At 45.9% G+C, this 15,445-nt stretch overlaps 1 protein-coding gene across 1 annotated transcript in view; it reads left to right on the top strand.

Moving 5' to 3' along the window:
- The window catches only part of exoc3l1 (exocyst complex component 3-like 1), a 93,828-nt gene that overhangs the window by 27,630 nt on the left and 50,753 nt on the right, over nucleotides 1-15,445 (top strand). The window contains exons 3-4 of the mRNA XM_070896712.1: nucleotides 5,456-6,128; nucleotides 14,313-14,433. Of these exons, the coding sequence (XP_070752813.1) occupies nucleotides 5,456-6,128; nucleotides 14,313-14,433 (794 nt within the window). The remainder of the gene's footprint in view (nucleotides 1-5,455; nucleotides 6,129-14,312; nucleotides 14,434-15,445) is intronic.

The following is a 15,445-nucleotide window of genomic DNA, read 5'->3' as shown; positions in this document are numbered from 1 at the left end:
TACATTATATCCGTTAACAGCTATCTGCGCAGTTAATTCATCCACCTTATTACAAATGCTCCTCGTATTGAGACACAGAGCCTTCAGGCTTGTTTTTTTGACACTCTGTCCTTTTAGAATTATGTTGCAATGTGGCCCTTTTTGATTTTTTACCTTTGATTTCTCTGCCCTCCACTTTTCCTTATTTCCTTTCTACCTTTTGCTTCTGCCCCCATTTTACTTCCCTATGTCTCCCTGCATAGATTCCCATCCCCCTGACATATTAGTTTAAACCCTCCCCAACAGCACTAGCAAACAAACACTCCCCCTGGGACATCGGTTCCGGTCCTGCCCAGGTGTAGACCGTCCGGTTTGTACTGGAATTTACCTTTACTGCCCGATATCCATTCAAAGAACAGTGCATCGCGAGTATTGTAACAATGAAACCTCTCATTGTCTGAACTGAATTGTGAGGTCTCGTATACACCCCTTGTGCATTTCTCCACAAGACAGACTGAAAAACACTCAAGTTGCTCCTCCGCTGCTGAAGCCCTTTGTTACCTCTAGACTTGACTATTCCAACGCACCTCTGCTTGGCCTACCACATACTACCCTAAGTAAACTTGAGATCATTCTAAACCCGACTGCCCATATCCTAACTCGCACCAAGTCCCGCTCACCCATCACCCCTGTGCTCACTGACCTACATTGGCTCCCGGTTAAACAACGCCTCGATTTCAAAATTCTCATCCTTGTTTTCAAATCCCTCCATGGCCTCGCCCCTCCCTATCTCTGTAATCTCTTCCAGCCCCACGACCCCCCGAGATGTCTGCGCTTTTCTAATTCTGCCCTCTTGAGCATCCCTGATTATAATTGCTCAAGCATCGGTGGCCGTGCCTTCTGTTGCCTAGGTCCTAAGTTCTGGAACTCCCTGCCTAAACCTCTCTACCTCTCTTTCCATCTTGAAGATGCTGCTTAAAACCTACCTCTTTGACCAAGCTTTTGGTCACCTGCACTAATTTCTCCTTATGTGGCTCAGTGTCAAATCTTTTGGCTTATAATACTCCTATGATGCACTTTGGGATGTTTCACTACGTTAAAGGTGCTATATAAAGTGAGACGAGGCCAATTGTAAACTAACAAGCCGGGTTATTTTACATGTAAGTTATGAACGAACGGAATATAATTTTTCAATGAATTTCAAATTATTTCATAACACTCCTTCTGACATAGAAAATAACAAAGCACCACACTATCCTCATGAGTGAGCTAAATTCACTTTACAGACTAGCTCATCTCTGAAACTAGTCGGCCCTAACCTTAGGAACAACTGCGCTCTCGCTCGTTCGCTCTTCCCCATGTGACTGTTTCCACTCCAAATCTCTGCAGGCTCATTTTTTCTTAGCTGAACAAAAACTTGATCTCTGGCCCTAACACAGCTTTCCATGCCCAGGGATTGGCCAGTTGAGCTGCCAATTGAACCTGCTGCTCTCTTTGTGGGGTCCTGGCTGCCATGCCATGCCAATGTATTAGCTGTGACTATCACAAGAATGTCTCAACAACCCCCATTGTCTTGAGCTGTTATGGTGTATGGGAAACACATTTCAACTGGATCTGATTAACATTCCCGCAAAGAGGGTGTGTTGTGTGGATTTAGTCGCTTGTGAGCTGAAATTAACTTAATAGCCTTAAGAGCCCCAGGTGGGCAGAGGAAATGTTTCACGGACACATTCAAAGCCTCCTTGGTAAAGTGCAATATCCCCACTAACACCTGGGAATCTCTGGCCAAAGACTGCCCAAAGTGGAGGAAGAGCATCCGAGAGGGTGCTGAGCACCTTGAGCTCGTTGCCGAGAGCATGCAGAAATCAAGCACAGACAGCGGAAGGAGCGTGCGACAAACCAGACTCCACCACCCACCCTTTCCTTCAACCACTGTCTGTCCCACCTGTTACAGAGACTGTAATTCCCGCTTTGAACTGTACAGTCATCTAAGAACTCACTTTAGAGTGGAAGCAAGTCTTCCTCGATTTTGAGGGACTGCCTATGATAATTATGAATAGCCTTATCTTAAGGAAAGAAACACTTGGATTTATACAGCACCTTTCTTGACCACCGGACATCTCAAAGCCAATGAAGTACTTTTGGAGTGTAGTCACTGTTGTAATGTAGGAAACATGGCAGCCAATTTGTGCACAGCAAGCTCCCACAAACAGCAATGTGATAATCTAAATCCCTCCAAGGCCAATAGTCAAAAGTTCTGAAACATGAGAATCTGTTACTCTCTGTGCAACTCGCTCGCTCATATATGTGATTTCCTTTGCCTCAGTTCTGTTTTCACAGCAAAGCAAAGGTGGTGGGGGTATCGAGACAGGTTTCTGTAGAGGGAAGGCCCTGATGCTTTCAGGTCCACTTGATGGACAGCTCGGTAGTCAGAAGTTGCTGTTCTGTGGTATAAAGTTTTCCCCAATCTCCAGCTCGACAATTCTTCTGGGTTCATCACAATATGGTCGAATATCTAAAGACACTGTTGGTTAAACAAAATCTAAAATAAAGAAAGACTGCCAACTATATAGTGTTTTCACAACCTCAAGATGTCCCAAAGTTCTTTACAGCCAATGAAGTACTTTTGAAGTGTAGTCACTGTTGTAATGAGGAAACACGGCAGCTAATTTTGTGCACAAGGTCCCACAAACAGCAATGTGATAATGACCAGATAATATGTTTTTCAGTGATGTTGATTGAGGGATAAATAGTGGTCAAAAAACTCCCTTGATTTTCTTTGAAATAGTACCATGGGTCTCATCCAAAAGGCAGCACCTCTGACAGTGCAGCACTCCCTCAGCACTGCACTGGAGTGTCAGCCTAGATTTATGCACTCAAGACCCTGGAGTGGGACTTGAACCCACAACCTTCTGACTCAGAGGTGAGAGTGCTATCCACTGAGCCATGGCTGACATGGCTCACCTAAGCACCAGAGACTTGAGTATATAATCTAGGCTGAAACTCCAGTGCAGTACTAAGTGTATACTGCCCTGCCGGAGGTGCCGTCTTTCAGATGAGACATTAAACCGCGGCACTATCTGCCCTCTCAGGTGTAAATAAAAGATGACCCATCATTATTGAAGGAAGTGCAGGGAAGTTCACTCCGGTGTCCTGACGAACATTTATCATGCAACCAAAAGCTAAAACAGATGAACTGGTCATTTATTTCATTGCTGCTTATGGGAGCTTGCTATCCACAAATTGGCAGCTGCGTTTCCACATTACAACAATGACTACACCTCAAAAGTACTTCATTGGTTGTAAAGCACTTTGGGACATCCTGAGCTTGCGAAGGCGCTATATAAATACAAGTCTTTCCTTTTTTCGATCAGTAAGTTTAATGTTACAGATGCTGCTCGAGGTTTAACGTTGCTAAGTCCGTAGCGAGGGGTTTTCATATTTTTCTTTGAAGAGGCATACGTTAGAAATTCTTAGCCTGAAATTTTGCGCAATTAACACCGGTTTGTTGCCATGGCTTCAGTAGGATACTCGGCAGAAACCCTGGTGAAACTGAGCTCACAGCTGTTTTCAGCCATTCCCATGGTTTCTCAGGCCTCTGTCAGCTCTCCTGCTAAAGCTATGGCAGGAGGCTGGTGATAGAATCGCAGAATTGCAGGGCTACTGTAACAAATGCAATCTGCTGTTTGAACTTCCGGCCACTGTTTAATCTTTGCTTTTAATAAAATCTGATTCATTGTTTACAACCTAGATCCCATGGTCTGAGACAATGTTTATTGTTCCTCCATTCAAAGACGAGGAGAACATGAGAGGGCTTTTGTCAGTTCAATTAACTAATTGCAGGAACAAATTTCTGCTCAATCCCTGGGCAACGCTGCATTAAAGAAATAATTTATACAGCATTCTCACACTCTCAGGACATCCCAAAGCATTTCACAGCCCATGACAGTTTTTGATGAGTAGTCACTGCTGTAAAGTAGAGGAAAGCAGCAGCCAATTCGAGCACAGTAAGGTCCTATAAATAGCAAACACGATGAATGACCAGTCATTCTGTTTTAATGATGTTGGCTGAGGGAAGAATGTTGACTGGGGCAAACATCTTACTCTTCGAATAGTACCATGGGATCTTTCTATTCCATTCAAGCAGACAGGCAGAATCTTGTTTCAACATCTCATCTGAAAGTGGCACATCTGGCAATGCGGCACTCCCTCTGTACTGCATTGGAGTGTCAGCCCAGATAGTGTGCTCTCAAATTATTGCAGGGGTATGGCGAAAGAGTTGGGACTAATTGGATAGCTCTTTCATGAGCTCAAAGGGATGAATGGCCTCCTGCTGCATTGTAAAGTTCTGTGAAATTCTCAAGTGGAGTTGAACTCAACATTTTCTGACTCAGAAGTAAGCATGGTTCCCACGGGTCAAAGTGACACTTTAGATATTGTGCATGTAAACTCGCACTCCGGTTCATAGGGCTTACGGGAGGGAATTATCAACTGAATCTCTAAAAATGTAACTCCTGTGGATTTGCTCCGTGATGGGGCCTATCTCATCATCATCATAGGCAGTCCCTCGAAACGAGGATGACTTGCTTCCACGCCACAAAAGGATGAGTTCACAGGTGTTTCAATGAAGGACCTAATATTCCAGGTCCCGAACTACATCCTAAAGGGCGGAAGATGCCTGTGCTTGGGTTTTTTTAACACGTGGTGGCCGTTGCACACTAGCCACCACACGGGCTTGATAGAGCTAGGTCTTGGTCCAGTGGCAAGGATTAACCAAGACACCTGGAGACCTGCTCTGCTGCACGGACCTAGTGCGCACACATATCGCAGTGTGGGCTGGCCCCGAACTCACGCCTCCCCTGGGCCCAGATCACATCCCCCCACAGTCTCTCGCCGCTCCTGCTGTACCTGCCCCATGCTCCAATCACCGACCTGGACCTTGATGACGTCACTCTTCGCTGCCGTCACCCTCCTGCACCAGCTCGCGCTGCTCCCAAGACAACCACACCGCTGGTGTTCTCACGCAGGTTCCAGAGTGAACGTGACCCGGGGAGTGGTCACTCCGACTGCCTGCCTCTGTTCCACTGCCCTGGAGAAGGAGCCTGTGGCATTGGCCGGGCCACTAATAGTGGGAACTGCTCACAATATTTTAATTTAAGTTTATAAGTTTTGTTTGGTTTTTTTTATAATTAAGTTGTTTATTAGTTGTGCCCCTCTAAAAAGGGGGGCACTTATGTTTGTTTTTTGGTTGATGACAGTGGGCCAACCTCTTTATTGATTATTTTAGAAAAGTGAAGGGTCCTTCAGAAGAGGAGATGAGGAAGAGATAAACAAAATCGATGGAAAGAGAGGGGGTGGAGGGATTAAATAAAGTTTGTTGCATTGACATCATTTAGATTAAGTTAAAAAGAACTTGCTCTTTGAAATGCAAAGTGATAATGAACTAACTGACCCTGCCCCATGTGTTGGATTGCAGTTCCTGAAGTTGTGACTGAGACACGGCGGCTGATTGAGGACAGAAGGCTGCTGGAGGCCCACACCAAGCTGATGGAGATGGAGTGTTGGCGGGATGACATTCTGTACCAGCTATACCGAGCCGGGCGGCACAACACGGAAGGGGAGCAGATCGTCCTGTCGTACTTTAGCAGCGTCGGTCAGCTCAACGAAGACCTTGCTAAGGAACTGTGGGACGTCGTGAGCTGCGGTCTGACCCTGGTCAAACAGGACCCCTCCCTGTTCGTCTCGGCGATTCGCATCATCGAGCGGGAAGAGAAGATCGACCAAATCACTGCAGACGGCCACGGTCAACACAAGTTTCTTCCTCCTGGCCGGCCCAAAAATCTGAGGCGCATGTTTTTCAAAGTGATTGAGCAGTCAGCCGCAGCACAATTCAGAGCCAGGCAAACTGACACCAAGGGACCAGGACTGGCCAATCACTTAGCAGCCTTGCAGAACAATATCCTCAATGATTTGAAAGTAGTAAAACACTTAATGGTGCAGTGCTGCCCGCCCCACTACAACATTCTTCAGACCTATTTGCTGCTACACCATAGTTGTCTCTCAGGGCACCTGCAGGATATAATATCTTGGGATCTGGAGAAGAGTGAGATCTATACAGTGCTGAATTGGATACACCATATATACCACAGGTAAGTGGCCGGGCACAGGGGTCTGAATCGAACTGGCATTTAGAAGTGCATCAGCCTGGCTAGTTTGGGGAACAATATTAATGTCGTGTTATTGGCTGCAGGGAAGAGCAAAGGGATAAGATCCAAACCCAAGGAGTTTTTGGCAAGATCTGCTGGAGGTACTCAAATTATATGGTGGTCAGCAATATTGTTAGCGGAGGCTTTTTGAGATGCAGGAAGGTTTTCATGTGCAAATTGGAATGTAAAATGGCAGAAACAATGACACTCACTTCAGGCAAGTGGACTTGTACATGGACCACAGTCCATTATTGTCACAGTCTTACCTCAGGATCTCATGTTCTGAGAGGATTAGGTATAAGGAAGGGCCTCACTTGTTCTGTCCCCACACTGACAACATTGAGCGTAAGGGCCCATGTACAAGTCCACTTTCTTGGAGTGAGTGTTATTGTTTCTGCCATCTTACGTTCCAATTTGTGCTCAACAGTCAAGGATGTGCAAGAGGATATTTAAAATGAAATCTAGGTTATTAGTCCAGGCATCTGAATCGCTTGCTTCCTGTTTCTTCATCCCTTGGACTACTAACAGCTTTGTGGATCTTTGCATCACCCTCAGTACTTGGTCCCTTGTATCTCAATGACCCAGAACTGGACGCAGTACTCAAGACGCAGCTGATCAGAGCACTGTGCAATCTGATCCCGACTCTCTCTGACTTCTATTCTATCGTTTCCCGATGTGGTTCAGCATCCTGTTAGCTTTGCTGGTTGCTGCTGTGCATTGGTTGGACATGTGGAGCGTTAGGACTGCGAGGTTGCTTTCCACTTCATTCTTGAACGCCATTCATGGCGTACACATGCCATCTGATTTCCGTTCCACGGGTAGTACATTTCATCTGCCACTGTTCTGCCCCCATTCACATTTTGTCCAACTCCTGCTGCTCAGAATCAACTGCTTCTCTTACTTTAGTATCATCTCCAAATTTGACCGATTTATATCCAAGTCATTGATGCCAATTAGAAACAGTTGTGGCCCCAGTACCCTACTCTGCTCATTTCTGATCCATCGCCCAGATTTACTCTGAATCCCACACTGTTGTGAACTTAATGACTAACCTTTGTGTGGAACTTTGTCAAAGCTTTGCTGGAGGTCTTTTCGGGATGTCATTCTCTCAAAGTGGTTGAGGAGTTGGCCAAGCGGGATCCTTCCCTTCTCAGTCCATGTTAACCGCTCTTAACTAGGATATTGTTACAGATAATCTTCAAATTTACTCCTGCTAGATTCCATTATTTACCGATATTGAAGTTGGATTAATGGGCCTGTACTTGTCTATGCTTTGTCGCCCTTTTAACAAGGTGTACACATTAGCACATTTAGAAAGAAAGAAGAAAGACTTGCATTTATATAGTGCCTTTCACGACCACCGGACGTCCCAAAGCGCTTTACAGCCAATGAAATACTTTTGGAGTGCAGTCACTGTTGTAATGTGGAAAACACGGCAGGCAAATTGTGCACAGCAAGCTCCCACAAACAGTAATGTGATAATGGCCAGATAATCTGGTTTTTTTTGTTATGTTGATTGAGGGATAAATATTGGCCAGGACACCGGGGATAACTCCCCTGCTCTTCTTTGAAATAGAGCCATGGGACCTGTGAGAGGGCAGACAGGGTTTAATGTCTCATCCGAAAGACGGATTACAATCTACTGGATCTCCCCGTCTTCACTGACTCCCTCATGATTGTCAATGCCTCACAAATCTCTCCTCCCTTGTCTCTCTTAATACTTCGGGATCAATACAATCTATCCCAGAGGGATTTCTTTGCTTTGAGCCCATTTACCTTGTCTAAAGACTTCCAACTCATTTATATTGAATTTATTAATGATCTTTAAACACTGCACACTCCGTACAATGTATCCCTACTACATTGTAGCTACAATCTCCTCCGTTTCCGGCATCGTATTCATAGTGCTTCCAGTTTTCATGTATGTACATCTTACTGTAAATTTACCCTTTCTTGGCTCCCAGTGACTGCCGACTCCTAGTATCTGGTTCCCGCATGTCTCGCTGAATTACTGCGAGTGCCTTTAATACAATTAAATGCCCCGATATGGTGAAAAGAAATCAGATACTGAGCCTGGACTCCTTAATTCAAGGTTACTGGTGTCAATGGACAGCGATCAGCACCAAGATTCTTGACTGGTTGTTTTTCCCTTCCCTGACACAGGAGCACCAGAACAATCCTGGTATCCCGACTGCCACCCTAATGCAGCACAGACTGGAAACATTTTGTATTCATTCCTGGGATATGGGTGTCGCTTTTACTACCCATCCCTAATTGCCCTTAAGAAGCTGCTGGTGAGCCGCCTTCTTAAACCGCCGCAGTCCATTTGGTGAAGGTGCTCCCATGTTGCCATTAAGGAGGGAGTTCCAGGATTTTGACCCAGCGACAATGAAGGAATGGAGATATACTTCCAAGTCAGGATGGTGTGTAACTTGGAGGAGAACTTGGAGGTGGTGATGTTCCCATGCACCTGCTGCCCCTGGTGGTATAGGTCGCGGGTTTGGGAGGTGCTGTTGAAGAAGCCTTGGCGAGTTGCTGCAGTGCATCTTGTAGATGGTACACACTGGCTGAGTTGAAACTTTACATTTGATGGCAAATACAAGCTGATCCTAGATTTGACTTACCGTCTGTGCTGAGTTAGCTGATCTCAGTGTCGGGATAGTGTTAGTGCCGGATACAATAGTGCAGTAGTTATATTACTGGACTAATAATCCTGAGAACGTGAGTTCCAATCCCACAATGGGATTTAAGTTATTTAAAATCTGGAAATAAAAAGTTGATTTCAGTAAAAAAAAATTACCACGAAGCTATCGGACTGTCATAAAATGTAGTTCCCAGGTCTGGCCGAGAAGTGACTCCAGTACCACATCAACATGAACTGCCCTCTGAAGTGGACCAGCAAACACTCAGCTGTATCAATACCCGCCACTTGTATCAGAGGAAAGGTTAGAAACACTTGGGGTTGGATTTTCGGTTCTGCTCATTTCAGGGCGGTAATGGCAGTAAAGTTCGTGCCCAGGAACAGTTTGCGTCTCAGTCAGAAAAATTCATCAGCTGTGCCCTGAGTGTGGGGCGGAGCGCCAAGGGAGGCATTACACACCTCTCTTAGGGCACTAGGCTGGTTGAGCAAGTGAAAATCCCGAGCTAAACAGCCGGCCCGGGAGCTCCCTAAGAGAGGCCTGGCGAGAAAAAAAAAACCCTGAAAAAAAAACACCAAAAACATTCCCAATAAATAACACATGCCACCACAAAATAAATCACTAAATAATAAGGTAAAAACAATCACGCTTACCTGAGGTCTACTTACCTCACTGCAGCCGTTGCAGGTCAGACCGCCCGCTTTCACAGGCGATCACAGCACACGCTCTACACTGTGCTACAGGTCGGGCGACAGCCAAATATCGAGCCGGTATCGCAAGCAGGGCTGTCGCACATCGGCTCGCCTCTTCCGAGCAGTAATGCTCTGCGCTCCATCAAAACCGGCCCCGAATATTCCGGCGGGGCGCTGGAAGTTGGCTGCCTGTCCAGAAGTGCTTACCGCCACCATTACTGCCCCTCCGGGGCGCTAACCAGGGTGGCAGAAGACTGAAAATCCAGCCCAAAGACTGTCCACCTTATCCATCAAGTAGATTAGAAGAGTTGAATCCTGAGCACTGTCTCAGGCTAACCGTGACTGCAGGACAAGGAGCTCGAGATACATATTGGTAAAAGGCCAAATCCAGAGCCATTCTTCACAGAGAGAGTGATTAAAGGGTCCACCAGACTGAGTAATAGAAATGCTAATCACTCAACAGGCGCTTCGCTGATGGAGGTGCATCATAGCTTTCTTTGAGTGAATGAATTTGATGGGCCCAATGGCCTCCCTTACCTGCACTTATCCTTATGTATTTTCCCATTGCAGGCCACTGGGCACTGAGGGGGAGGGTCCATGTGAAAGGGGCACTGTCTGGTCCAGTGCTTCGAATGGGAGAGCTCCTGTAGATGTTGAGGAAGGAGAGGGTTGTTCACACTAGTAGCCTGATAGAAAAAGGTCCAATGATTGATGGGGAACGTGACTTGCACTGTACTGTTTAGTTTGGCTAAACAAGTTCTCTGGCAGTCACCAGGAAGGACAGCTCCAGCTGCTTAGTGTTTGGCCGAAAGCTAAAAAAAGATTGATTCATTTGCCAAACCCCATTCCGTCTCCAGGATGTCTAAAGTTGTGTTATCTTTTCTAAAATATTATTCTTGCAAACACTCCCTTCTCAATGCTCGACCTTGCTGCCTGGTTTTGGTCGTTGAGGACCTTTCACTGCAGCGAATCCCAAGGTCATTTTGCACCAAGACGATCAAAACTTGAACATTCTTGAGCTGACCCGGGTCCACACCCTGTGGCAGTATAAGGCCCATACTCATGTTTTAAGGATCTGTAGCACGTAAAGCCAACTTTGAGCCCAGGTACTGGACTCAAGCTAGGAGTTGGGTTTCTATTGGTTAAAGGAGGTCCAAGTAGGCATATTGCCTGACGGTACTGATTGAACGGCCCACAAACTTGCTTTCAGACCCTGCTATGGAACAGTGAAAGTGCCAAGGGAATGTTGTCCCTACAAGCTGAGGCACTAAAGAGAAATTTTACAACTGCCAACTAGCAAAAAGGAGTACATTTCCACAGGGGTCCTTCTGATTACATAATAGAAGAACATAAGAAATAGAAGGAGTAGGCCATTCGGCCCCTCGGAGATACTTGCATTGGAGGCTGTTCAGAGAAGGTTCACTCTGTTGATTCCGGAGATGAGGTTCTTGACTTATAAAGATAGGTTGAGTAGGTTGGGCCTTTACTCATTGGAGTTCAGAAGAATGAGAGGGGATCTTATCTTTTGATTTAGATGAGGGGATTAAATGTAGTATCTCCAAATTTGCGGATGACACTAAGTTGGGTGGCAGTGTGAGCTGCGAGGAGGATGTTATGAGGCTGCAGAGTGACTTGGATAGGTTAGATGAGTGGGCAACTGCATGGCAGATGAAGTATAATGTGGATAAATGTGAGGTTATCTATTTTGGTGGTTAAAAACAGAGAGACAGATTATTATCTGAATGGTGACAGATTAGGAAACGGGGAGGTGCAACGAGACCTGGGTGTCATGGTACATCAGTCATTGAAGGGTGGCATGCAGGTACAGCAGGCGGTTAAGAAAGCAAATGGCATGTTGGCCTTCATAGCAAAGGGATTTGAGTACAGGGGCAGGGAGGTGTTGCTACAGTTGTACAGAGCCTTGGTGAGGCCACACCTGGAGTATTGTGTACAGTTTTGGTCTCCTAACTTGAGGAAGGACATTCTTGCTATTGAGGGAGTGCAGCGAAGGTTCACCAGACTGATTCCCGGGATGGCGGGACTGACATTTCAAGAAAGACTGGATCAACTGGGCTTGTATTCACTGGAGTTCAGAAGAATGAGAGGGGATCTCATAGAAACGTTTAAAATTCTGATGGGTTTAGACAGGTTAGATGCAAGAAGAATGTTCCCAATGTTGAGGAAGTCCAGAACCAGGGGTTACAGTCTAAGGATAAGGGGTAAGCCATTTAGGACCGAGATGAGGAGAAACTTCTTCACCCAGAGAGTGGTGAATCTGTGGAATTCTCTACCACAGAAAGTTGTTGAGGCCAATTCACTAAATATATTCAAAAAGGAGTTAGATGTAGTCCTTACTACTAGGGGGATCAAGGGGTATGGCGAGAAAGAGGAATGGGGTACTGAAGTTGCATGATCAGCCATGAACTCACTGAATGGCGGTGCAGGCTTGAAGGGCCGAATGGCCTACTCCTGCACCTATTTTCTATGTTTCTATGAAGCATATAAGATAATGAGGGGGCTTGACAAGGATCCAAGCATTGGCACCTGCTCGACTACGTCATCGTTCGAGTGAGGGACCGCAAGGATGTGTGCATCACCCGCGCCATGACAGGAGCCGACGACTGCTGGACAGACCACCACCTAATCCTATTCGTCATCAACATTAATATAGCCCCAAAGCGACGACGGTAACAGAAGCAATGCCGAGAGCATGCAGAAAAAACGCGCAGGCAGCGGAAGGAGCGTGCTGCAAACCAGACTCCCCACCCACCTTTTCCTTCAACAACTGTCTGTCCCACCTGTGACAGAGATTGTAATTCTCACTTTTAGAATGGAAGCAGGTCTTCCTCGATTTCTAGGGACTGCCTAAGATGATGATGGATGCAGAGAGGATATTTCCATTCATAGGGGAAACTAAAACTAGGGGGGCATAGTCTCAGATTAAGGGGCCGCTCATTTAAAACTGGGATGAGGAGGAATTTCTTCTCTCAGAGGGTTGTAAATCTATGGAATTCTCTGCCTCAGAGAGCTGTGGAGGCTGGGTCATTGAATATATTTAAGACAGAGATGGACAGATTTTTGAATGATAATGGTTATGGGGAGTGGGCAGGGAAGTAGAGCTGAGTCCAGGATCAGATCAGCCATGATCTTATTAAATGGCAGGGCAGGCTCGAGGAGCCAAATGGCCTACTTCTGCTCTTATTTCTTATGTTCGAGCCTGCTCCGCCATTCAATAAGATCATGGTTGATCTTTTACCTCAATTCCACTTTCCTGCACTGTCCCCATTTCCCTTGATACCCTTAATATTCAAAAATGTATTGATATCTGTCTTGAATATGCTCAACGACTGAGCCACAGCCCTCTGAGGTAGGGAATTCCAGAGATTCAGTACCCTCTGAGTGAAAAAGTTTCTCCTCATCTCAGTTCTAAATGGCTGACCCCTTATTCTGAGACTGTGACCCCTGGTTCTAAACTCCTTTGCCAGAGGAAACATCCTCCCTGCATCTACCCTGTCAAGTCCTGTAAGAATATTTCATGTTTCAATGAGATCGCCTCTCATTCTCCTAAACTCAAGAGAATATAGGCCTAGTCTACTCAATCTCTCCTCACAGGACATGTCTTAACTTCAGCAGAAAAGCCATGGAAATCCCATAGCTCCAAGCCCTCGATGAATCATCAGCAACCAACAGAGTGGGCACTCCCAACATGAGTAGTCTTGGTGGCAAAGCCTGAAGCAATAAGCTAGCACCCAATATTTTCAGTGATGGCAATGTCCTTCGATCCGCCTGAGCTCTACCTTGTGTCAGGTTGGTTGGTCGCACTGTCGCCGCCGGGTCTGATGTCGAAGCGTTCATACCCCAAGGGATTTGGAGATCGGGCGGGAAAGTGGAGTTGAGGTCGATGACCAGCCATGATCTTATTGAATGGCGGAGCAGGCTTGAGGGGCCATAGAGCCTACTCCTGCTCCTATTTCTTATGTTCTTATACTATGACTTAATCGAGGCTGATACTCCGGTGTAAAACTGAGTGAGTGCTGCACTGTCGGAGGTGGCATCCTTTAGCCGAGGCATTAAACCATGATCATGTCTGCCTGTTTAGATGGATGTTAAAGAATCCAAAGAAGAACAGGATATCCTGATCAGCATTCCCCCCCTAATCCAACATCACCAAAAACAGGGTGACTGGCCAGGCATTCCATTGCTGCTCTTGGGATGTTGCTGGTGCAACAGTCACTGCACTCCAAAAGACAACAGCTCCTTGAGATGTTTTGATGCGATAACCTTTTAAATTAAAGTATTATTTTAATGCTACTCCATTGAAATGAAGCATCGTTCCCAAAATAAATTAGAAATGAAATTGCCACATTTTCTGCACTAACTGAAAGGGCGGTGGAAGTAGATTCAATAGTAACTTTCAAAAGGGCATGCTTGAAAAGGAAAAATCTGCAGGACTATGGGGAAAGTGCAGGCAAGTGGGTCTAATTGGATAGCTCTTTCCAAATGCTGGCACAAAGACGATGAGTGGAATGGCCTCCTTCTCTGCTGCAAGATTCTATCATTCTAGTTCACCCTTTCTATCACACGCCCAACTAAATAGTCTCCCTCCTTCATGTTACGCTTCTCACCATCAATGAATCTTGCTGACTGCTGACAGGAAGAGACCCACCTCAGAAAAAGTCAATGCTAGTAATACGTCCAGTAATTGTCCAGGAATGTTAATCCTTCCTGATGTTTTTCCTCTAATGGTGTTATCGCATCCTTGCTTCCTGTTTTCCTGTTTTGTTTCTTTCCCCCAGCAGTCCAGAAATGATAGCTCACCCTGACCTCTGTCCTGATGTTGACCTTGCCTCACCGGGCCCCCTGATTTCCCAAGATGCACTGGAGCAGCTGCAGAATAAATATGTTAATGCCGTCCGGGTGAGTTGCGACCTTTGAAGGAATTTAATCTTGGGAAGGCCCACTGAAACTTGTATTTGTGGGATTCCCTTTTGCAAACCTCAACTTTAAGCAAATATTACACCAATACTCTTAAGACTAAACAAAGCAATAGTTCATCATGTGCTGCTGGGCCGCACAGACCAGGAATGGCCGAGGTTCAATCTTCAGCTTGTACTAAATTAGCTAATCTTACCTGAGGTAATTGTCAGATGCCAAAATTGAGCAGAAGAACCGGTGGGGGGGGATGGAATCAGACAAGAGTTCTCACTCTTGATCACCAAGCAGTGACCCCTGCTGGAAAACCCACATGCGTCGGGGTCAAGGGAACAGAGTGATCAGTCTGGGTGGTGACGGCTCTTGTGGTCAAATAACTGCAGGCGCACTCATGCACGGCAGATACTGGGGCAGGGTAGGGTACCAGTACCCCTTGAACTGGTCAGCTGAATCTTCAGGATAGGAGTGGAAAAAAACTGAGAGGAAAACCAAACTGTTTAATAATGGGGAGCCAGTCCACGAATAGAACTACATAGGAATTACCAAAAGGAAACAGGGTTGGAATGTATACATCTCTGAGGATGATGCTCAGCCAGTTACGTGATGTTCACAAGACTCAATAAAACCCCAGCCAGTTGGGTTCGGGGATCCACGATGAGGCAGGTGGTTGTAAGCCTGGTGGATGAACTGGTAATGTGTAGTGTGATTGTTAAACCTTTGCTAATAAACCAACTAGTTATTAATAGCAATGTGTTGCTATGAATTCCTAAGTGAAGACCCCATGAAGCAAATTCATTACAAGGGTGTTGCGTCCAACCATTCCATGTTGGTGTTTATCCTCCACACGAGCAGTTATCCTAATCCTATTTGCCCGCCCTGTTCCCATATCCCTTTACTCATCTATCTATTCTTAAATGTTGATGTGATCGCAGCTTCAATCACTAACTCCCATAGTGCATGCCACAACCTCACAACCCTCTGTAAAAAGGTTTCTTCT

This window comes from Pristiophorus japonicus, chromosome 13 (genome assembly GCF_044704955.1).
Source record: "Pristiophorus japonicus isolate sPriJap1 chromosome 13, sPriJap1.hap1, whole genome shotgun sequence".
NCBI lineage: Eukaryota > Metazoa > Chordata > Chondrichthyes > Pristiophoridae > Pristiophorus > Pristiophorus japonicus.
Note: the sequence above shows the minus strand (reverse complement) of the source record. Positions and strands in the feature narration are given on the sequence as shown.